At 38.0% G+C, this 25,507-nt stretch overlaps 1 protein-coding gene across 1 annotated transcript in view; it reads right to left on the minus strand.

The window, feature by feature from the left end:
* The window catches only part of LOC136885424 (aminopeptidase Q), a 256,957-nt gene that overhangs the window by 33,542 nt on the left and 197,908 nt on the right, over positions 1-25,507 (minus strand). The window contains exon 15 of the mRNA XM_067157954.2: positions 13,255-13,404. Within this exon, the coding sequence (XP_067014055.2) occupies positions 13,255-13,404 (150 nt within the window). The remainder of the gene's footprint in view (positions 1-13,254; positions 13,405-25,507) is intronic.

Consider the following 25,507-nt stretch of genomic DNA (forward strand, 5'->3'; position numbering starts at 1 on the left):
TGGTGAATCAGACTTGGATTTATTGGTCTGTATTTTATGTGCTTCTCAGACAAGATCGTTCACGTGATGTACACCTGGTGGAAGGGTGTGGCTAAGGACTGAAAGCCAGTTCAGTGGGGTTTTTGTTATGATACCGCTGGTTATCCGCATTGTCTGATTCAGGATGGTGTCAATTTTCTAGGTGTGGAAGCTGTTCAGCCAGATGGGACAGCAGTATTCATCTGTTGTATACACCAGCCTTAGTGCAGAATTTCATAAAGTTGTTGCTATGGACCCCTATGTGCTGCCATAGAACATATATAGGACTAGCTGATGTACCCGTGCTTCGCTACGGGATTCTCAGAAAGACTGACTTGGTGGTTTTCATAAGTGAATTCAACATAGGTCAATACAAAAACGTCAGTAGGAATGTAGCGATTGAAAGCAATGTTATCATATAAAATAGTCGATCAAATGAAAAACCGCACACTTTCTCACTTTCAACGAACAGTACTACGGTGCCAATCTAACAGTCCAAATTTCCAGAGCTGGAACAACCAGGTGGCAGACTGCCATGAACACTTCTCTGTCATTATTCCATTAAATATGCACACTACTCATTCCAATCAGTGCCTCAGAGTAGGGATTGAATAGCTCGAATGCTATGATGAACCAGTGTGTTACGTACCTGCCGTATCAGAATATGTATGGACCAGAGGAATGGCATGCTAAAGAAGAATGTTTTCCAACTCCCTAGCTATTTCCCGCCAATGTTCAGTCAGGCTGTTATACTCGGTATGCAGTAGTAATCCCATCTATCAGAGTTGAGCGGCACGAAGAACATCACAACAAACAATAGTCAATGTAAAGTTATTGTTGATCAGTGTTATGCGCTTTGGATATTGTAGGCCTTCTGAAATACCACTCTTATCACAGTAGGTACACCCTACAGTAAAACTGAATGAAACATAAATGATCGGAAATTGTATGGTCTATAACTTTTGTTATGTAGTACTGTACTTTTCGATAGCACCAATGACATTGGTACCGGTATTTAAAAATTAAATTTCAGGCGCCTTCCCCCTAAACTACCATTTCATCTCAGGAAAATAAAATTATTTACAGCTTAGACTGTAGTTTCTTATTCTCCGACTCTATATAGCGGTTTTCATTAAATTCTGTTAACCCATTTTCTCGTGTCTCGGCGTTGATATGGACTTAGCAACAAAAATACAAATTCATTAATGTCTGTGTTATCAGAGCCGGTACGGTAAAAATGTGTAAGACATAAATGATTGGAAATTGAATTCTATATAACTTTGGTTATATAGTATTTATCAATAGGACTGCTAATAATATAAATATTCGATAATTGAATTTAAGGCCTTCCCCTAAACTACCATTTCACTCAGTGTGAAAAAAATGATTTATAACCTAGATTGTAGCGGCTCATTCCCCGACTTTACATACCAATTTTCATTAAATTCTCTTCAACCGTTTTCTCGTGATGCGTGTACATACATACAGACAGAAATTACGGAAAAGTAAAAAGTACATTTTCTTGTTACTATGGACATGACCGATACAGAAATACCATTCTTATCAAATTCTGAGCAATGTACAGACAAAACTCTTATTTTATATATATAGATGATGTTCATTGTACTCAGTTTGGCTTCAAGGGGTAATCACATAAATATGATTGCAAATAAAGGGTACAGATCTTTGCACATGGTTATGAGGATATTTAGGGATTGTAATAAGGATGTAAAGGAGAGAGCATGTAAGTCTCTGGTAAGACCCCAACTAGAGTATGATTCCAGTGTACAGGACCCTCACCAGGACTACTTTATTCAAGAACTGGAAAAAATCCAAAGAAAAGCACCTCGATTTATTCTGGGTGATTTCTGAGCCTTACAAAAATGTTGCAAAGTTTGGGCTGGGAAGACTTGGGAGAAAGGAGATGAGCTGCTCGACTAAGTGGTATGTACCAATATAGTTGGTCCGTTCAGGTTCCCTATGGCAATCAACATCTTTATCATAAGTGGTATGTTCCGAGCTGTCAGTGGAGAGATGGCGTGGAATGACATCAGTAGACAAATAAGTTTGAGTGGTGTCTTTAGACATAGGAAAGATCACAATATGAAGATAAAGCTGGAATTTAAGAGAAAAAATTGGGGCAAATACTCGTTTTTACAAAGGGGAATTAGAGATTGGAATAACTTCCCAAGGGAGATGTTCAGTAAATTCCCAATTTCTTTACAATTATTTAAGAAAAGACTAGGAAAACAACAGATAAGGAATCTGCTACCTGGGCGACTTCCCTAAATGCAGATCAGTATTGACTGATTGATTGATTGATCGATTGATCAATTGATTGATTGATTGATTGATCGATTGATTATTTTGTAATAAAGAGTCACTTTCAAGATGGTCTGGGCTGGTACGTTACTCAGATGAAAGCAAGATGTTTCTGTTTTAGTTCTCCTAGGTGTTAGGTGTCACTTTTGGAAGAAAGTGGTCAGATCTTTTGTTAGCGTGTCCTAAAGGCTGTTAAATATTGTGTGTTGGGTAGCTATGCAGAGATCATCAGCAGAGGCAAATTGTATTGACACTATTTCTGCAATCTCTGTGAAATATAATATGGAACCTTGTGAGAGTCCATTGTATAGTCGTTTGATTTGTCGAGGGCATTGTTCGTGACCGCATTGTTCGTGACCGCATTGTTCGTGACCACTTGAATAATTCTATCTGAAAGCATGTGATTCATTAGATTTGTAGTATGTTTTCACTGTAAGTTTTCTAGGAGCTTATACATTAACCTGTTTCTCCACACAGAGCCAAATGCAGCCATGAGGTCTATGAACACTGCACTAGTTTTTAGCTTCTCTTTAAATTCAGCTTCAATAAATGTTACAGAGCAAGTACGTATGTCAATCATAAGCGGGATTTTTGTACCTGAGCATGAACAGTTGGCAGGACTGGACCTGCACTTCTAGTATGCTTGAGTGGGGCCATTAGGAGTGGGGAGAGCTGGCCGTTACATACTTCCAACCACTTCGTCAGTGAACATTGAAGTGGACAAGGTCAATACAGATATTGTTAAAATTTGTAAACATTTTTGGAATACTCAGGTTATTGAATGCAGCAGTTTTGAGAGATACTGTTATACAAAACATGGCCTCCATCTAAACAATTCAGGTAAACGAAAGATAGCAAATATTGTTCTAGATTTTATTAATCTTAAGATATGTATTGTAAAACAGGCAACTCCCTTGAGTTATAATACTGACCAGGAAAACTAGTAGAAAGAGCCAGCTGTACTTCAAGCTGGCTCAGTCAACTAGAAAATGAAACTCAGGAAAAGTAAGGAATTTCAAGTTACCCAATTGCAACAGTCAAGTTTTAGGGAGGAAGGGGGTCTGAGATTGCTCTTGGTAAACTGTCAAAGTGTAGTAAATAAACAATTAAAATTCGGTACATTGATGGAATCTTATGAGACTGATGTTGTGATAGGAGTGGAATCGTGGTTGAGAGAAGGGGTGGGTAATAGAGAAGTATTTCCAGAAGGGTACACAGTCTATCGAAGAGACCGAGGAGATAAAAAGGGAGGGGGGTGTTTATTCTGGTGAAGGAAATTTATTGTTCATATGAATGGTTTACCAATGAAAGGGATGAAATATTAGGGATAAAATAAGTTTGTGATAATATGAAGGAGGTGGGAATTATAGGAACATACAGGCCTGGAAGAGAGGAAAGAGACATGGAAATATTTGAGAAAATAATAGATTATAATCATAAAAACAATAATAATGATATGGTAATAATTGGGGGAGATCTAAATTTGCCTGAAGTTGAATGGAATGGAGCTGCAAGTGAAGCCCATGAACAGAAACGGGCAAATAAGTTAATTTGGGAGGGAGGATTTACACAAGTAGTACAAGAACCGACTCGTCTCAGTAACTTACTAGATGTATTCTTGGTTAAACCATGGGAAATTGTTGATAAAACTGAGGTGATGGAAGGAATAGGAGACCATAAGGCTGTAATAATGGATATAGGAATCACCAAAAAGGCTTAATAAGAGGGTTACACAAGACAAGAAATTGTACAGAAAAACTAAAGTTGATGAATTTGGGACTTATCTTATATCACAATTCAGTTGTTGGATAAGTGAAGGGAGTAATGTGGATACACTTTGTGCTAAATTTAAAGGAATCATTTGGGAAGGAGAGAAGAGATTTGTACCGGTACCTGTTAAGAAGGGTAAAATGAACTCAGATCCTGTTTATTATACAAGGGAAATAAGAAAATTAAAAAGAAAATGTAGAATAGTAAACAGGAAAATCAAAGAGGGTAGGGAGAGTAGAGAAACTAGAAAACAGCTAATGAGGAAACTGAATAGAGTGAAAAAGGAAGCAAAAGAGAATTATATGAATGGCATACTTCAAGAGGGTAATGACCACAAAGGGAAATTCATATATCAGGAATCAAAATTCCTACAATGGTAGGAGAAGGGGATGAACTCTATATAACAGATACTGAGAAAGCAAACCTATTTAGTAGGGAATTCAGAGATTCAGTAGATGATTGTCAGGAGTTGGAAACCGAAACAGAAGATAGAAAGGGAGAGACACAGAGGGAACAAGAAGGTTCTCATTCACAAATGAAGATATTTTCAGAGAAATCCAACTGCTTCAGCAAGGAAAAGCAACAGAAAGTGATCAAATTACTGGAGAAGTATTAAAGACAATGGGGTGGTACATAGTGCCTTATTTAAAATTTCTCTTTGACTATGGCATAAATAATAGTGTAATACCAAAGGAATGCTAATAATAATAATGCTATTTGCTTTACGTCCCACTAACTACTTTTACGGTCTTCGGAGACACCGAGGTACCGGAATTTAGTCCTGCAGGAGTTCTTTTACGTGCCAGTAAATCTACTGACACGAGGCTGTCGTATTTGAGCACCTTCAAATACCACCAGACTGAGCCAGGATCGAACCTGCCAATGGAAGGAATCTATAATAATACCAATTTATAAAGGAAAGGGTGATAAAAGGAAACTAGAGAACTACAGACCAATCAGCCTGACCAGTATCGTTTGTAAAATAGTTTGTTTAATATCAAAGTACATCAGAGGGATATGTGATGATAAAAATTGGTTCATGAGGAGCCAGTATGGATTTAGAAAGAAATTTTCTTGTGAGGCACAACTGGTGGGATTTCAACAGGACATATCAGATCAATTGGATTCAGGAGATCAGTTAGATTGCATAGCCATAGATCTTTCCAAAGCCTTTGATAGAGTGGAACATGGAATATTATTTAAGAAATTGGAGGGAATAGGATTGAACATAAGGGTTACACGTTGGATAAAAACATTTCTAAATTCAAGGGTTCAGAAAGTCAAAGTATGAAATAATGTATCGCAGGAAGAGAAAATTTGGAAGGGAATTGGACAGGGTAGTACAATCGGTCCGTTACTTTTCTTAATATACGCAAATGATTTAGGGAATAATATAACATCAAAAATAAGATTGTATGCAGATGACATAATTGTTTATAGGGAAATAAATAACATTGAGGATTGTTCAGAATTACAAAGGGACCTTGAAAGTATCCAACAATGGGTTGAAGAAAATAATATGAAGGTTAATGGAGGCAAATCAACTGTTACAACTTTTACAAACAGGAGCTTTAAAACTGAATTTGAATATACTTTGGATGAGGTAGTTATCCCAAAAGATGGCAAGTGCAAATACTTAGGTGTGAGATTTGAAAGTAATTTGCACTGGAAGGGTCATGTTGATGACATTGTTGGGGAAGCATACAGATCGTTAATGTCATAATGAGGCTAGTTAAATGATGCAATAAAGAATTAAAAGAAAAAAAGTTACTTAAGTATGGTTCGTCCATTGTTGGAATATGCAAACAGTGTTTGGGATCCTCACCAAGAATACCTAATAAAAGAAATAGATAGTGTGCAGAGGAAAGCAGCAAGACTGTAACAGGGAATTTCAGAAGAAAGAGTATAAGAAATGTTAAAGGAACTTGGGTGGGAAACTTTAAGTAAGAGAAGGGAGAAAACTAGATTTATAGGATTATATAGAGCCTATACAAGAGAAGAAGCATGGGGAGATATCCGTGAGAGGCTTCAGTTGGAAAATAATTATATCAGCAGGACAGACCACAAATATAAAATTAGAAGGAATTTTAGCAGAAGCGATTGGGGTAAATTTTCATTCATTGGGAAGGGTGCGAAGGAGTGGCACAGTTTATCAGGGGTAGTGTTTGATCCTTTTCCAAAATCTGTGCAGATATTCAAGAAGAGAATAAACAGCAACAGAGAAAATAAATGAAGTGTTAGAGGGCATTCGACCAGTGCAGGTTATTGTAAAAAAAAAAAAAAAATGTGTGTGATTAAATTAATTCCATCCCCTGGTCTAAGGAGTTTGGACAGCCAAAGTAGGGGACTGCCTGTAGGGGTGAAGTACAGTGGGGACTTCGAGGGCCTTGGGACCGCTACGGTAGCTATGAAGGCCCTTCAAGAACTCTGAAAAAAGTGGCAAAAGGGGGTCTGGTTAAGACGCAGCAGGTCGTTATGCTACTTAGGTTCCAGAATGGGTAAAAAATAAAATAAAATAAATAAATAAATGCAATGTAAAGTTTAATCTTATACCAGTTGTATAGTATCATTTGAAGTAATTCCACATACTGTATATCAGTTGACTATATTTGTAAGTAGTACAGGAGATATTATAAGTAGAATTTTGTAAACAATATAAATTTATTAAGAATGAGCTGTGTGTTTAATAGAAAAAATTGTTAGTGTAAATTGTATAATATTGTATTATAGGAAAATTTTCTTCTCTTGTTAATTTAATATTTAGTGCTTGACAATAATGTATTTTAGTGTACCATTTGCCACCGAGGTAGACACTTCATTTACAAATAAAGAGATTATGATTTGATTTGATTTGATTAATGAAAGAAAATTGAAGCTACCCTATTAGACATCCTATTTCTGCTTACCATGTACACAAACATCTGAAAGTTGTAAGTTGATTGGTTGGCTAAAAACAAGTGTCCGAGTAAGACTAATAAACTGCCATGAGACATGATCTGTGTGATTGTTCTTACAGCTACCAAATTTTATGATTTTAGCAGTAATAACCATTATTACATTTAAATAATTTCTTCCGTTTGAAGGTAATTGCTCATATTTAAATGCGCTTTTAGAAAATCAGACAACTGGCCACCTGCAGTAATAAAACCCCTTGTAAGCTGGTACCTGACATTAAAACTATGGACAGCAGAAAAGCTACTGCCTCACTGACAACTTTGCTAACCATGTGACTGTTGAACTTAACAGCAGTTTGAAAACTATGCCTTCTTTGCAATCTGACCTACAGGCAAATACTCCAATTAAAATAGGGGTACAGTATTCTACATTTAAAACATTATTTGATGAAGGAAGTTGTTTAAATACTTAACAGTCAATTCTTTAGTGCCTTGCTTTTGTACAGCACCCCTAGACTTGTACCCCCTAGGCTACAGCCTAGGATAATCTAGTCATAAACACTCCCCCTTTCCCCTTCCTGCCTTCTCCCTCAATTAATCTTATCTCATATCCCAATGTATTCTTCATAGAGATAACGAATAGTTAATAGATAGAATATAATGAAGATATGATAATCTATATATATATAAGAGTTTTGTCTGTACATTGTTCAGAATTTGAAAAGAATGGTATTTCTGTATCGGACATGTCCACAGTAACAAGGAAATGCACTTTTTACTTTTCCTTAATTTCTATCTGTATGTATGTATGTATGTATGTATGTATGTATGTATGTATGTTTGTATGTATGTATGTATGTATGTATGTATGTATGTATGTATGTATGTACACACATCACTAGAAAACGGCTAAAGAGAATTGAATGAAAATCAGTATGCAAAGTCAGGGAATAAGTCGCTACAATCTAGGCCATAAATAATTTTATTTATGCTGATAGAAATGGTAATTTAGATGAAGGCCCAAAATTTAATTTTCAAATATTTATGTTATTAGTGGTCCTATCATAATTAAAATTGGTATTCAAAGTCGAGGAATAAGTCACTACAATCTAAGCTATAAATAATTTTATTCACGCTGAGTGAAATGGTAGTTTAGGGGAAGGTCAAAAATGTAATTCTCCAATATTTACGTTATAAGCGGTCCTATCTCAATGAAAATTGGCATGCGTAGTCGGAGAAAAACCCATTATAGTCTAGGCCAGGGATGGCGAAACCTTTCCTACTAGTGTGCCATTTTATGTCTAGTTTATTATTCTCATCTGTTGACTGTGCCACTTGTTGTTTTCCATTAAAGGATGTCTACCAAGCTCGATAGCTGCAGTCGCTTAAGTGCAGCCAGTATCCAGTATTCAGGAGATAGTGGGTTCGAACCCCACTGTCGGCAGCCCTGAAGATGGTTTTCCATGGTTTCACATTTTCACACCAGGCAAATGCTGGGGCTGTACATTAATTAAGGCCACAGCCGCTTCCTTCCCACTCCTAGCCCTTTCCTGTCCCATCGTCGCCATAAGACCTACTGTGTCAGTGCGACGTAAAGCCAATAGCTAAAAAGGATGTCTACAACCTACGAACCTCCCCCCCGCGACTTCCTTTCTAAATTCCTGGTTATGTTTCATAATGTTATTTATTTATTTATTTATTTATTTATTTATTTATTTATTTATTTATTTATTATACATATATCTTGTAAATACATTTGATTGCATGTTCCATGGGGTGTACCTCATTTATGGCCACGGCGTTTTCCTTCCCACTCGTAAGGCTCTCCCATCGTCACCACAAGGCGCGGTGTGACGTAAATCAAATTGTAAAAAATAATTATTAGATATAAAAATAAGTATTAATATTGCGAATGGACTTCACTTCCTCCATGAGCTCATTATATTTCCATGTTGTAGTTTGTACGCTCAACAATTAAACTAATTTTTCCCTCATCATATTTTCATAATGAAATCTAAAAAAAAAAAAAAAACGCTATCCTTGTTTGTAAGGTCAAATTTATGCTTTCATAAAAACATGCTGCATACATGTGGGAGTTATCCAAATTAGCTTTCAACTGCTCCAAAACTTCTTCAATCAATTTTATTATTGTACCCTTGACAGCAGTTCAGCTGGCTGGCATTCCTTTAATTCTGTTAATTATTAGTTGTTTGTTAGGGAAGGTTTCAAATAATGTGTCGGACGTCAATAAGAAACTTTCTATCAACAACTCACCGTTAGAAATTGGTTTCCCATGCATGCTGTACTATGCAGTGAGACAGATAGAAAGAGCCGCAGTAATATTATTCCTTGGCCGGAAAGATGATACTAAAGAACTAGTTAGTTTTGTGTAATGTTCAATATTTTGTGAAATGAACTTTCTTCTTTCTTCATTTGAAATGGAACAAACATTTGAATGATCAGTCTCGAAATGGTGCTTTACATTAAATGTGGGGGATACAACTGTTTTCGAACACAGATCTTTTTATCAGTCCGAATTCCCTGGCCAGAGTTCTTAAAAAATATGGTCACTACCTTTGTTAAGTTTCTGTTCTTTTCGGCACCGTAAACATGTTTGCAATGCCGGTATACAAAACCACCAGAAAACGACACTATCTCACTTGACTTTCGGACCTATCAGTGTAGCAGTGTTGCCATATTGCACGTCCGAATGGAACTAGTATTTAGATTTTCGATATTTTTGTCTTACACGTGAAACACTATAAGACTGTCTGTAGTACAAGATGTACAGTAGACTCTCGTTAATCCGAACTAATTGGGACCAGAGCTTGTTCGGATTATGAAATTTTCGGATTAACCGGAAAATATTTTCTAATAATAATGTTATTGTTTTTACGTCCTGCTAACTACTTTTACGGTTTCCGGAGACACCTAGGTGCCGGGATTTTCTCCTGCAGGAGTTCTTTTACATGCCAGTAAATCTACTTACACGAGGCTGATGTATTTGAGCACCTTCAAATACCACCGGACTGAGCCAGGATCAAACCTTGCCAAGTTTGGGTCAGGGCCAGCGCCTCAACCATCTGAGGAAAGTAGTTTCTACAATACAGTACAGTACATACTGTAAGTTGAAATGTCCATTCTTTAGCAGTTACATTCATAAAATACTGTATAAAATTACAGTAGGGTAGTTAACCCGTAGAGGAGAAAACGACAACGAAAATGACAGTAGTGAGTGGATGGAAGCTGACAGTCATCAATTACAAACAGACCAAGAAATTGTAGCTATGTTGGAGAAAGAATCTGGAGTTGATGAGGAACAGAGTGACGATGAAGAAAACCACAATGAACAACTAGTGTCACATTCAGATGCCGCGGCCATCTTAGAACTTTGCCGTGCGCTACGTCGAGCAACACTCCGCTGCTACGCGCCCACTGATGTGATGTTTATGAGACACTGGTTTAACACTGCATCTTCGAGTAGGTTCCAATCAGTATGGCAAAAGAAACTAACAGACTTTGTGAAGATAAACGACCAGTGATTGATGGTTTATGATGTGTAATTATGTTTTCATTAAGTAATTCTAGTTAAATATGACTAATAAAATGGAAGTAAATCTTCATTCTATAATATGTTCTTTCATTTCAATAAGGAGATTTTTAAAAAAACTTGATATTTCAGTTCGCATTAACCGGACTTTCAGATTAACTGGGTTCAGATTATCGGGACTCTAGTGTATATATAAAATATTATTATGTTCATGTGGCGTGCCACCAAAATCGTGTTTGTGTGTCACCTAATGACACGCGTGGCATAGGTTCGCCATCCCTGGTCTAGGCTATGAATTATTCTATTCACACTGAGTGAAATGGTAGTTTAGGGGAAAGCCTAAAATTTAATTCTCAAATATTTCAATTATTAGTGGTCGTATCAATAAATACTACACGCGTGTCACGTGGCATAGATTCGCCATTCCTGGTCTAGGCTATGAATTATTCTATTCACACTGAGTGAAATGGTAGTTTAGGGGAAGGCCTAAAATTTAATTCTCAAATATTTCAATTATTAGTGGTCGTATCGATAAATATTACATAACCAATGTTATATAGAATTAAATTTCTGACCATTTATGTCTTACACATTTTTACCGTACCGACTGTGATAACATAGATATTCATGAAATTGTAATTTTGTTGCTAAGTCTATATAAACGCCGAGCCACGAGAAAATGGGTTAACAGAATATAATGAAAATCGTTATATAGAGTCGGGGAATGAGAAAAAACAGTCTAAACTATAAACAAATTTATTCACCCTGGATGGAATTGTAGTTTAAGGGAAGGCGCCTAAAATGTAATTTTTAAATACCTATGATATTGGTGCTATCGAAAAGTATTACATAACAAAAGTTATAGGGAATACAATTTCCGATCATTTTTGTTTTAATCAGTTTTACCGTACCGACTATGGTAAGAGTGGTATTTCAGAGTCGGAAGAAAACTAAATGTGAAGACCTACAATATCAAAAGCGCATAGCATTGATCAACAGTAATATTACATTGACCATTGTTTGATGTGATGTTCTTTGTCTCTTATGCCGCCTCTCAGCCCCATAGATGGGATGACTGCTGCGTACCGAGTATAAAAGCCTGACTGAATATTAGCGGGAAATAGCTGGGGAGTTAGAAAACTTTCTTCTTTAGCATGTCATTCCTCTGGTTCATACATTTTCTGATACAGCTGGTACGTAACACACAGGTTCATCATAGTATTCCAGCTATGCGATCCCTAATCTGACACGCTGTTTTGGATAAGCATTGTGCATACTTAAGACAGAGACTCACTTAATAGTAGTAGTAGTAGTAGTAGTAGTAGTAGTAGTAGTATGTCCTGGTATAGAATAACAAGTTAGGCCTATTCCAAATTATAGCACCACAATTCACTAAATAACTCAAAATTTGACCCTGAAAAGAGCCGTTTCTTAATTAAAGCTTCTTTCTCTTTACTTTTATTAAATTCTACATTCATTTTATTCCAAATTAGCAGTGAAGAGTGGGTTTCTCCTCTTGCTTGGACGAAAAATTTGTCTCCAAGTCAGATAGATTTTTCTGCCGCCAGTGTAGTGAATTAAGATTTTCCGACTCATCGGGTACTCCTAGGAAACGGATTAGTAGAAGGGCATAGTTTATGCCGTGGGAGTCTCCACTATTCGACCCCCTTCCTACCGAAAAAAGACGAAGTGTGTTCTCGGATCACAGCTGTCTGTGGCTTTGATAATTCCAGCTCTGGAACTTTGGACTGTTAGATCGGCAGCATAGTCCTGTTTGTTAAAAGTGAAGAAATGTGTGGTTTTTCATTTGATCGAGTATTTTATATGACATCATTGCTTTTCATCGCTACTTTGCTACTGAAGTTTTTGTAATGACCTATGTTGACTTCAGTAATACCGAGCTCGATAGCTGCAGTCGCTTAAGTGCGGTCAGTATCCAGTAATCGGGAGATCGTGGGTTCGAGCCCCACTGTCGGCAGCCCTGAAGATGGTTTTCCGTGGTTTCCCATTTTCACACCAGGCAAATGCCGGGGCTGTACCTTAATTAAGGCCACGGCCGCTTCCTTCCACTTCCTAGGCCTTTCCCATCCCATCGTCGCCATAAGACATATCTGTGTCGGTGCGACGTAAAACAAATAGAAAAAAAAAAATAGACTTCAGTTAGGAAAACCACAAGGTCAGTCTCTCTGAGAATCCAATCCCGTAGCGAAGCACGGGTACATCAGCTAGTAGATAAATATATTAAAAATTAAAAGAAAATATAATTTAAGTAGGGAGCCTCCGTGACTCAGATGGCAGCGCGTCGGCCTCTCACCGCTGGATACCGTGGTTCAAATCCCGGTCACTCCATGTGAGATTTGCGCTAGACAAAGCAGAGGCGAGATAGGTTTTTCTCCAGGTACTCCGGTTTTCCCTGTCATCTTTCATTCCAGCAACACTCTCCATTCTCGTTTCATAGCATCTATCAGTCATTAATAAATCACTTTGGGAGTGGCAACCCCATCATTCTAATAGCCGATATCTGCTTCATTCATTCCATCCCTGACCCGGTCAATGACTGGAAAACAGGTTGTAGGTTTTCATTTTCATTTTCATAATTAAAGTACTGGTAATCAATTGTCATACTTCACTGTTGTAATTTCAGTGATGTACTTCATGACAAAAGTAATACAGTAAGTTACCTCCTTTTATAGTACAAACCTCTTTAAATTCTGTGGCTTTCTGGTGCACCATACTAATTCCGAAAAGTAATCATTATTAGAAGATTCATTAGTGGGCAAAGTGGTAAGGATATACTGGAGAGCGAGTTCCCAGTCATCATCTGACCACCGAAGGATTCCACAGAGATATCTGAAAACAGAAAAATGGAATTTTAAAGACTCCAACAAAGTTTTCACAACTTTATCAAATAAAGTAATGGAAAGAGTAAACAAGTAATAAATCATTTAGTTCTCCTTCCGGGTTGAACCGTGTTATTTTCTGTACATTCCGTACAGATTACCAACGTTTTGAATACAATGGAGTATTCTTTGTCAAGGCGACACAGTGTGACTGCTGCCTGGGAGACTGATTACCTCGGATCGAGTAGGGCTATTTTAGATACCTTGACAAGGAATACTGCAATGTATTAGAAATGTCAGAAAACTGTATGGAATGTACATAAAACAATAACACGGTTCAACCCAGAAGAAGAACTAAATAATTCTACACACCATGGAAGCTTCACTTGTAAGATAAGTAATAAATCAAGTCAAGTTAAGAAATATAGGAACATGAATAGGATAAACACAATAACTATGAGAAGGGGGGTGGGGGAGGGGAGGAGCAACAGTAAGAGGAGACAATGGTAAACATGAAAACATCAAGGACAATGTTCACATGCTCATTCACTGCCATCATCACATAGATGGGCTCTCTCGTCATTGTTTCCAGTTCTTCTGTAAAGGTTGTTGAATTGAAACATAGACAAAAGTGGCAACACTGCAAACAGTCGATGAGGCAACCAAGCAGTAGCGGCTCGCTCTAAAGGGCAGAGGGGCACGTGCCCCTCCAGCTAAGTAACTGTTAATGCATGGTTTTATAAATACTGGCAATTTGAATGGTGATACATTCAGTTTTGATATTAGGCACCACATGCAGCTAGAGCGTCAATGTTTTCATCATGCATATACTTTGCTTCCTCCGGCGGGCTCTTCACTGGCTGGTCATGCTGGGCCCTGAGCCCTTTGCTGCTGACTCTTTCTTAGGTAATTTTCGTTCACGCGTGCGTGGAACTAACTAATTTTTAACATGCACTGTATGGGAGATCGGGTCATTGCCGAAGCCAGCCCGCTACGATTCCGAAAATATGCGAAGGCTTATCGCGCCGAGCAGAACATCATGTTCCAAGTCTGTCATCTGCGGTCTGATAAACATGCTGTACTGGCTAATGAAATTAGTCAGTATCCTATCTCGTAATATTTAGTGTGGTGTCGTTAAAAGTAAATCTGTCATGTGTTTTGGGTGCAGACATACAGAATCCCTATGAAGAGTTGCTTAAGGTATATCACACAGGTATGATTAACCTGTAGGCTACGTACAATTAATTCTGTGAGTAATATTTTAAAGAGACCTTTTTCTCAACTGTCCCTAATGGAAAAGACTGAGATAAAGACACTCGGTAGACCAACGGCTCATTTACAAGTAGAGCAAGTCAGGCAATATAAAGGGCGTGAATATCGACGTATATTCCAGCCAGGGGTGTATACAGAATATGAGTGGTTGTGTGGCTGGGATTCAAGGAATGCGTTTTTCTGTTTTCCGTGCATGTTATTCGGACATGACCTGACGTAAACGAAAACCGGAGTAACAGATCTCAAACACTTGAAAGAAAAAATTAAAAAACACAAAAGTTCCTCCCAACATATCAATTCATGCATGGAATTAGCTGTGCTAGGGAAAGTTAATATAGTGACTCAACTGGATTCTGCTTATCGCCAATCCATTAACAAACACAATGATCAGGTTAGGAAAAATAGGCACATATTACGCAGAATTATTCAATGCATAAAATTCTGTGGCGTATTTGAAGTGGCACTCTGTGTTCACGATGAGACAGAAAATTCTCTAAATCCTGGAATTTTCAAAGGTCTCATTAATTTTACGGCTGAAATAGACGTTGCTATGAAAGAACACCTGGCCAAAGCTTCTGTATTTAAAGGTACTTCAAAGACCATTCAGAACGAGCTTCTTGACTGTATGTTGAATGTGTGCAGGGAACAAATTTGTTCAGAAATTGGGGAATCCCAATTCATTGCAATAGAAGCAGATGAAACAATGGATGTTTCAAACAAATGCCAATTGGTACTTGTTTTTCGATATGCATTAGAGGGTCACGTTCATGAAAGATTCTGGGGGTTCATGAATCCAACCGACAGGACAGTGGATGGATTGAGTCAATGTCTGTTAGAGCAAATTAATCTCATATTAAGGGACACACCACATAAAGTTATTTGTCAGAGTTATGATGGAGCCAGCATAATGAGCGGAAGGACAGGGGGTGTGCAGGCGAAATTGAAAGTACACTACCCTAATACACATTTCATTCACTGTTATGGACACCAGCTAAATTTGAAAATGCAGAAGGCTTGTTCATACAATCCCCAAGTCAAATTATTTTTCTGTAACCTGACCACAATTCCAACTTTTTTTTTCCAACTCGTCTCACAGAAGTAACCTCTTGAATGAAATAATGAAGACTAGACTCCCTTGGACAATCACTACTCACTGGAACTACAACATTCGTACGGTGAATATAGTTTACGAGAATAGAGATAAACTGATTGAGTGCTTTCATAGAATAGAAGAAGAAGGTAAATAAAACGTATGTTAGCGTAAATGAAGCCAGTGGACTGCGACGTGCTCTTGAAGATACCATATTCATGTTCTGGTTGACTATTTTTCACAAATTAATGCCGCATGTTGACATTTTGTACAATCAGCTACAAAAATGCAAAACAGATTCAGTCCAAATAAAAAGGGCTATTTCTGACTTCGCAAAGTGTGTAACACAAAAACGTGAAGAAATAGATACAATTTCATGTGATCTCACCGACTACAATAATTCTGATAAAAGATGTAGAGTAAGTGACACAAGGACCATTGCAGCGAAAGAAGTATGTGACGTAATGAATCAGGTGCATGATAGGTTTGCATTTACTGGGTATATTGAAGCTGCAACACTACTGTACTCCGATTCATTTGACAAATTCTCTATAAACTTTCCACAAAATGTATTAAATTCTACTGTGTTACATTATCCAATGTTGCAGAAAGAAAGGCTAAAGACGGAATTAGAAGTGATTTATAAACGGACAGATTTCAGGCAAGTCAAAGGAGCTCTACCACTCCTCGCTTTTATTTTAGAAAATAATCTGAAATCAACATTCAAAGAAACGCTAAGGGCTTCTCAGAATAATTGTGACAACACCCATGTTCACAGACGAAGCAGAGCACTGTTTTTTGACACTGGCTCGTATTAAGACATTTTTACGCAACACAATGACCGAAGAATGACTATCTGCTCTGGCAATGATTTCTATTGCGAAAGACCTTATTTATGATATGCCTGACTTTGACGATAAAGTAATTTCTAAGTTTGTGAATTTAAGGCATAGAAGAATGGAATTCATGTTTAAATAAAGGGATAACACTGCAGTCATTGAGCAAGGCCCTACCGTATTCTTCATTTGTATGGCCAGGGTGAGTAGACTGTACTTCATTCGTCCTGTAGACTCAGTAGTAGGCCTATCAGTCGGTACAGTAATTTGAATGGACTTCTGGATTACAAGGCCATCCAAAGGTAGTTCCATAATGTATATAGCGCTGTGAACGTATTTCAGATAGACTTCAGTGGCAGTAGGTACATTGAAATAGTTCAAGATACATTAGTGACAGTAGGTACTGTACATTTAAATAGGTCAAGATACTTTAGTGACAGTAGGTGCTGTACATTTAAATAGTTCAAGATACTTAGGGTGATGAAGAATCTGGATCACTGCCTTCTTCTAATGGACACCAACATTTCACTCCACAGTTTCTCTTAAAATGAAGAAGATGACAGTGAAGTAGGTGAGTAATGATCAAGTATTTAACATTGTATGATGTGTATCCGGGTATGCATTTCTTTACTTGTGTGTGCTTTACAAGAACGTAAATTTGTGAAAAAGTAGTGTGCCCCTTCGCCAGTTCCCCTCAGCAGCCACTGCTGCAACCAAGGCTTCAAGTTTTTAGTAACAGCTTAGAATGTAATGTGAGACATGTATCCAGTGGGTAGAGGAGAAATCTGAAGCAACAGTGGTATGTAATAGACAGATCCAAACAAGTAAAATGTGGCATAATTCAATCTTGTGCAAAGAAGGTGCTTCACTTAATGAAATCTTTGATTGAATGCAAGCCATATTCAAAACAAAGGACTGAGTTTATGTGATATACTGGGTTTTGAGATGAATGGGTCAAAGAAGATCTCCCATGACCTGGACAGGTGCCTGCAATAAAACAGTATGTTTGATGCCAATGCGTGTCCTCCTTAGCATTGCATCCACGTAACACTGCACATAGGAAAATAGGGTATTGGGAAATGTGTTTTGAACAGAACAGAAAGCTTCAGAAATGATGATATGCCTATAATATCTCAGCCAATAGCACATGGACGAGCAGCACTTCTTGGAACAAATTGTGACTGGTGATGAAACCTGCTGCCACCATTTTGAGCCAGCAACAAAGAGGATGCATAAGGAATGGAAACATTGCTTGTCACCAAGACCTAAGAAGGCAACGTCTCTTGTATTGATTTGTAAGGTCATATTGACACTGCTCTTCAATGTCACTGGACTTCAGCTGTTGGATTGGCTACTAGTTGGTGTCACTATCAATACTCAATGTTAATGGCCTAGTTTTACAGCTACATGTCTTTCCTGGTGCCAGCCATATATGGAGGAATGTGCTCACTTTTGCGATGTTTCTTTTTTGCCAGTTGCTTTACGTTGCACTGACACAGATAGGTCTTATGGCGACGATGGGACAGGAAAGGCTTAGGAATGGGAAGAAAGTGGTCGTGGCCTTAATTAAGGTACAGCCCCAGCATTTGCCTGGTGTGAAAATGGAAAACCACAGAAAACTATCTTCAGGGCAGCCGACAGTGGGGTTCGAACCCACTATCTCCTGGATGCGAACTCACAGCTGCGCGCTCCTAACCGCATGGCCAACTCACCCGGTTTGCATGTTTCTATGGTGGTGAAATTAAAGGATGTGAATGAAGACAAACACACAGTTTTTAACTTGAGGAATTAACCAGACATGGCTTAAGTCCATGGCCTAGCCAGAAAGTGAACCTGAGGTTCCAGATGATGATGATGGTGGGGGTGGGGGTGGTGGTGGTGGTGATGATGATGATGATGATGATGATGATTCATCCACTTTCATTCACCTGTCTCAGTCTCATCCTTAGCTCTGACAACATGACAGTGACCAAGGTATGAGTGATGCTAGTAATGCCATTCCTTATGCAGCCATTCCCTGTTATGAATGCTGTGAAAATGTTGTTCATAGGGTCAGTTGATGTGGGCATTTCAGTGGGCTTGGCAGACTGATATGTAATAGCAACTTCTGGCTCAGTGAGCAAAGCGACGGCAAAATATCACACTCCTCATTTCCCTAGTACACCTCTTCAGTGACAACTGGGCCACCTATGACGGCTGATGGTGGAGCTGTTGAGGTCCAAAGCAACTTCCAGGTTGAAGGGAGCCGGGGGCGGGGGACAGAACCACTCTTGCGTTACTTCAGGGCAGCATCATTCTTGTACCCTCTCAGGCTTCTTCTTCCTTCGTTTCTCCTTTGCTGGCATTTGTGTACATCCAGATCACTCTTCTTCTGTTTCAGGATACTTTCTGCATATACAGCTAGCTGATCTCACCATTCTTGGTTCTGTAACATCACTAGAACAATAGTTTCTGGTGTCAGTTCTCCTTGGTCAACTTCTAAGCACCTTCTTTGTGCAGACCAATGCTCACATACAAAAAGATGTGAAGTACATCGTCAGCATCATTGCAATAACTACACACTGGATCACTCACTCTGTCTATTCTGTGTAGAAATTTTTGAAAATATCTGTGACCTGTCAAGAGCTGCATAAGGTAATGGTTAACTTCACTATGTGCCCATGCTACCCAATTTGCCAGACATGGTTCTTCTTCTTCTTAATGTGCCATCTTCTAGCAAAGGTTGGTGGTCAACATGGCGATCTTGAATTTGGATGCAGCGACAGGGAACAGAGCCATCGTGTCCAACCCATACCAGTCTACGTGGTTCTTCATCCATAGAGTTCATCGTCTACCAGGACTCCTACATCCTTCTATTCTTCCTTGTATAACAAGCTGCAGGATTCTGTACTTATCATTCCGCATTATATGGCCAAAGTATTCCAGCTTCCACCTTTTAATGGTCAGCATGACTTCAGCCTTCTTTCCAAGTTGATCCAACATCTCGGAATTCTGGATTCTGTCTGTCCATGAAATGCGAAGCATCTGTCTGTACACCCACATTTCGAATGCTTCCAGTCTTTTACAGAGGGCTTGAATAATTGTCCAGCCTTCCATTCAATAAAGTATCAGTCACTTCATCCATTTCCCTTTTGGATCATCCTCCCACCTTTGCTGCCATCGTTCCATTCGTTGGCCGTAACCCAGCTTCTTAACATGTTTCTTTCCTAACTCTCCTTGAGTATGCCAGGCATTCTGTCTCTCTAAGGCAAGTAAGTCAATTGGTGGTACTGCTGCTACCGTAAGAATCGCAGGTTGGGATAGAGTACGATATGCACATGTAATGCTCAAAGCTGATCTCCGCTGTACTGCAGCTATCCTTCATCAGTATTTTTCAAACTCCAAAGACTCAGTACAAGTTTCTGAATCATATAAAAGTATCGACTGAACTATCGACATCTCTTGCTGGATTTTGGAGCTTTTACACTGCACATTAATCTGCTTAGCGCAATCGTTGATTTCTCCACCTTATCTGTCACACGTTTAAGATGACCCCAGACTGTAAATTTGGTATGAAGTGTCATGCCGAGATAATTTATGCTTCTAGATGTTTCAATTACTATTTGTCAAACCTGCATTGGAATGAGGGTCATAATCCTTTTTCTTGTCAAAAGAACCATCTCCATTTTATGATCTGCCTGATGTAATCCGTATTTTGCCATCCATTCTTTTATGCATCGCATCACTTAATTCAGTTTAAATTGAGCCAACTCCAAATTTTGAGTTTTCGGACATGACTTTTGCCTCGGAGAACATCATCATCATCATCATCATCATCATCATCATCATCATCATCATCATCATCATCATCATCATCATCATCATCATCATCATCATCATCATCATTAATGTCCCACTCCAGTCACCCAGGTGTGGTTAACAAGCCTCCTCCACTCCTTTCTGTCCTACCACATTTCCTGCTCCATTACTTCTGCCACATCCAATCCAGCTTCTCTAATGTCCTTCCAAATCTGATCCATCCACCTTCTTCTCGGTCTTCCAACTGGTCTCTTTCCCTTAACTTCTCTTTCCAATTCCCTTCCTGCTACCCGTTTCTTTCCCATTCTTTTTACATGTCCAAACCATCTCAGTCTTGCTTTCTGTATGTACTGTAATAACGGTTCTATATTTAGCTCTTCTCTGATTTTAATATTTTGGCTTCTATCTCTTCTTGCCTTTTTAACCGATGCTCTTAAAAATTTTATTTCTACTGCTTGGATCTTACTATCTTGTCTCTTATTAGTTACCAGCTTTTCTTGTCCGTATGTTACAATTGGTATGAAATACTGTTTATATAATGTTAATTTCGTTTTCTTGGGTACTTTGTCATTCCATAAAAGCTCTCTGACTTGATGATAAAATGTTGTACCTTTACTTAGTCCGTTATTAATTTCAGGGTTGATTTCATTACTTCCATTAATAATGCTACCCAGATATGTAAACTGTTCTACATTCTCTAACTGTTCTCTGTCTATATTCACTTGGCTCCTCTTTTCCTCTTTTCCACAGTGTATGACTACAGTTCCATTTTACTAATTACCATTCCAAACTCCATATTTTAATTCCAAATTCCCAGTCTCCTTTGTACTTCCTTTCTCTCTTTCCCCAAATCACCACATCAATCAATCAATTACTACTGATCTGCATTTAGGGCAGTCGCCCAGGTGGCAGATTCCCTATCTGTTGTTTTCCTAGCCCTTTCTTAAATGATCGCAAATAAACTGGACAATTATTGAACATCTCCCTTGGTAAGTTATTCCAATCCCTAACTCCCCTTCCTATAAATGAATATTTGCCCCAATTTGTCCTCTTGAATTCCAACTTTATCTTCATATAGTAGAAGTCTGATAGTCTGGCACGATTGGGACCGGCTAGGTGCCGGATTACCAAAAATGCCGGACTATCAAGCGGTACCTCTTACTATGATATACGATAAGGCGTACCGCGAAAACAGCTGTAACACGGCGTTTTGCAGTAAAATGTTGATCAGCAGAATCATTAGTTTAATAACATACTCCACTTTTCAATCGTGTTGTTTCTTATTGCCATTCCATAATAATACCAAAGTTCATCGAGGTTTTTATTTGCAAGCCTTCCTTTACCATTTAGAGTCCTTCCATCTACAACTTCTCTTTTCCTTACGTCCGCTTCAATTTTTGAAGGCATCTGCTTTTTAACATATGGTTGGCTTTCTAGTACTCAGTGTAGCACACAGTCTTCCAGACTGAATATTTAGAGATGGAGATATTTATGTAAGTCAATGCATAACAACTGGATTGTATCAGATACATTTGCACTATTAACTTTGAAATAATAAAAACTACACTTCCAATGGTTTCGACAAATAATGCATCAAATTGTTCAGGAGAGATCATTATTAAGAGATAATAACATTAAAAAATCCTGGAATGGTGCCGAACCATCGAGCATTCCGAACTGTTGGATGCCAGACGAATGGAATTCTACTGTATTGTGATCTTTCCTACTTTTAAAGATACCACTCAAACTCATTCGTTTACTGATGTCCTTCCACGCCATCTCTCCACTGACAGCTCAGAACATATCACTTAATCGACCAGCTCGTATCCTTTCTCCTAAATCTTCTCAGCCCAAACTTTGCAACATTTTTGTAACGCTACTCTTTTGTCGGAAATCTCCCAGAACAAATCGAGCTACTTTGGATTTTTTTTCCAGTTCTTGAATCAAGTAATCCTGGTGAGGGTCCCATACACTGGAACCATACTCTAGTTAGGGTCTTACCAGAGACTTGTATGCCCTCTCCTTTAATTCCTTACTACAATCCCTAAATACCCTCATAACCATGTGCAGAGAACTGTACCCTTTATCAAAAATCATATTTATGTGATTACCCCAATGAAGGCCTTTTATTATATTAACACCTAGGTAGTTACAATGATCCCCAAAAGGAACTTTCACCCCTCAATGCAGTAATTGAAACTGAGAGGAATTTTCCTATTTGATAACTCACAACCTGACTTTTAACCATTGCCCACCATCCATCTCACAACACTATTGAGGTCACCCTGCAGGCGTTCACAATCTTGTAACTTATTTATTACTCTGTACAAAATAACATCATCTGCAAACAGTCTTATCTCTGATTCCACTTCTTTACACATATCATTGATATACGGTATATAAGAAAACATAAAAGTCCAATAATACTGCCTTGAAGAATTCCCCACTTAATTATTACAGAGTCAAATAAAGCTTCACCTACTCTAATTCTTTAAGTTCTATTTTCTAGAAATACAGCCACCCATTCAGTCACTCTTATTTTTTCTAGTCTAATAGCACTCATTTTTGCCAGTAGTCTTCCATGATCTACCCTATCAAATGCCTTAGATAGATCAATCGCAATACAGTCCATTTGGCCTCCTGAATCCAGGATATCTGCTATATCTTGCTGAAATCCTACAAACTGAGCTTCAGTGGAATAACCTTTCCTAAACCTGAACTGCCTTTTGTCAAACCAGTTATTAATTTTGCAAACATGTCTAATATAATTTTTAAAAATGCTTTCGCAAAGCTTACATGCAATGCATGTCAAACTGACTGGCCTGTAATTTTCAGCTTTATGTCTATCACCCTTTCCTTTATACACAGGGGCTACTATAGTGACTCTCCATTCATTTGGTATAGCTCCTTCAACCAAACAATAATCAAATAAGTATTTCAGATATGGTTCTATATCCCAACCTATTGCCTTTAGTATATCCTCAGAAATCTTATCAATTCCAGCTGCTTTTCTAGTTTTCAACTTTTGTATCTTACTGCAAATGTCATTGTTATCATAGGTAAATGTTAATACTTCTTTAGTATTACTCGCCTCCCCTATCTGGACATTATTTTTGTAACCAACCATCTTTACATACTGCTGACTGAATACTTCTGCCTTTTGAAGATCCTCACATACACACTCTCCTTTTCATTAATGATTCCTGGAATGTCCTTCTTTGAACCTGTTTCTGCCTTAAAGTAAGAACACATAAAGGTCCGATACATACCCTTCCATTTTTCACTAAAATTTGTATGACCAGCAATTATGCTTGCCATCATGTTATCCTTAGCGGACTTCTTTGCTAGATTCAATTTCCTAGTAGGTTCCTTCAATTTCTCCTTACTTCCATAACCATTTCTAACTCTATTTCATTCCAACCTGCATCTCCTTCTTAGTCTCTTTACTTATCTGTTATAATATAGTGGATCTTTACCATTCCTTACCACCTTTAAAGGTACAAACCTATTTTCACATTCCTCAACAATTGCTTTAAACCCATCCCAGAGTCTGTTTACATTTTTATTTACCATTTTCCAGCAATGATAGTTACTATTTAAAAACTCCCTCATGCCTGTTTTTTCAGCCATATGGTACTGCCTAATAGAATAGTCCTAATTTTAATACATTCCTTTCTATCACATTTATTTTTAACTATGACAAAAAACAGCTTTGTGATCACTAATGCCATCTATTACTTTGGTTTCTCTATAGAGTTCATCTGGTTTTATCAGCACCACATCCAAAATAATCTTCCCTCTAGCTGGTTCCATCACTTTCTGAATCAGCTGCCCTTCCCATATTAACTTACTAGCTGATGTACCCGTGCTTTGCTATGGGATTGGATTCTGGTTTTCCTAACTGAAGTCAACATAGGTCATTACAAAAACATCAGTAGGAAAGTAGCGATGAAAAGCAATGATATCATATAAAATACTTGATCAAATGAAAACCACACATTTTCTCACTTTTAACGAACAGGACTATGCTGCCAATCTAACAGTCCAAAGTTCCAGAGCTGGAATTATCAAAACCACAGACAGCCGTGATCTGTGAACACCCTTTGTCTTTTTTTCGGTAGGGAGGGGGTCGAATAGTGGAGACTCCCACAGCATAAACAATGCCCTTCTACTAATCAGTTTCCTAGGAGTACCCGATGAGTCGGAAAATCTTAATTAACTACACTGGCGGCGGAAAAATCTATCTGACTAGGAGACAAATTTTTCCTCCAAGAAAGAGGAGAAACCCACTCTTCACTGCTAATTTGGAATAAAATGAATGTAGAATTTAATAAAAGTAAAGAGAAATAAGCTTTAATTAAGAAACGGCTCTTTTCAGGGTCAAATTTTGAGTTATTTAGTGAATTGTGGTGCTATAATTTGGAATAGGCCTAACTTGTTATTCTATACCAGGACATACTACTACTACTACTACTACTACTACTACTACTACTACTACTACTACTACTACTATTAAGTGAGCCTCTGTCTTAAGTATGCACACTGCTCATCCAAAACAGCGTGTCAGATTAGGGATCGCATAGCTGGAATACTATGATGAACCAGTGTGTTACGTACCAGCTGTATCAGAAAATAAATGAAACAGAGGAATGACATGCTAAAGAAGAAAGTTTTCTAACTCCCCAACTATTTCCCACTAATATTCAGTCAGGCTGTTATACTCGGTACGCAGCAGTAATCCCATCTATGGAGTTGAGAGGCAGCATAAAAGACAAAGAACATCACATCAAACAATGGTCAATGTAATGTTACTGTTGATCAATGCTATGCGCTTTTGATACTGTAGGTCTTCACATTTAGCTTTCTTCCGAATCTGAAATACCACTCTTGCCATAGTCGGTACGCTAAAACTGATTAAAACATAATGATCAGAAATTGTATTCCCTATAACTTTTGTTATGTAATACTTTTCGATAGCACCAATAACATAGGTATTTAAAAATTACATTTTAGGCGCCTTCCCTTAAACTACAATTCCAACCAGGGAGAATAAATTTGTTTATAGCTTAGACTGTTGTTTCTCATTCCCCGACTCTATATAACGATTTTCATTAAAT

Source organism: Anabrus simplex, chromosome 1, assembly GCF_040414725.1.
Source record: "Anabrus simplex isolate iqAnaSimp1 chromosome 1, ASM4041472v1, whole genome shotgun sequence".
NCBI lineage: Eukaryota > Metazoa > Arthropoda > Insecta > Orthoptera > Tettigoniidae > Anabrus > Anabrus simplex.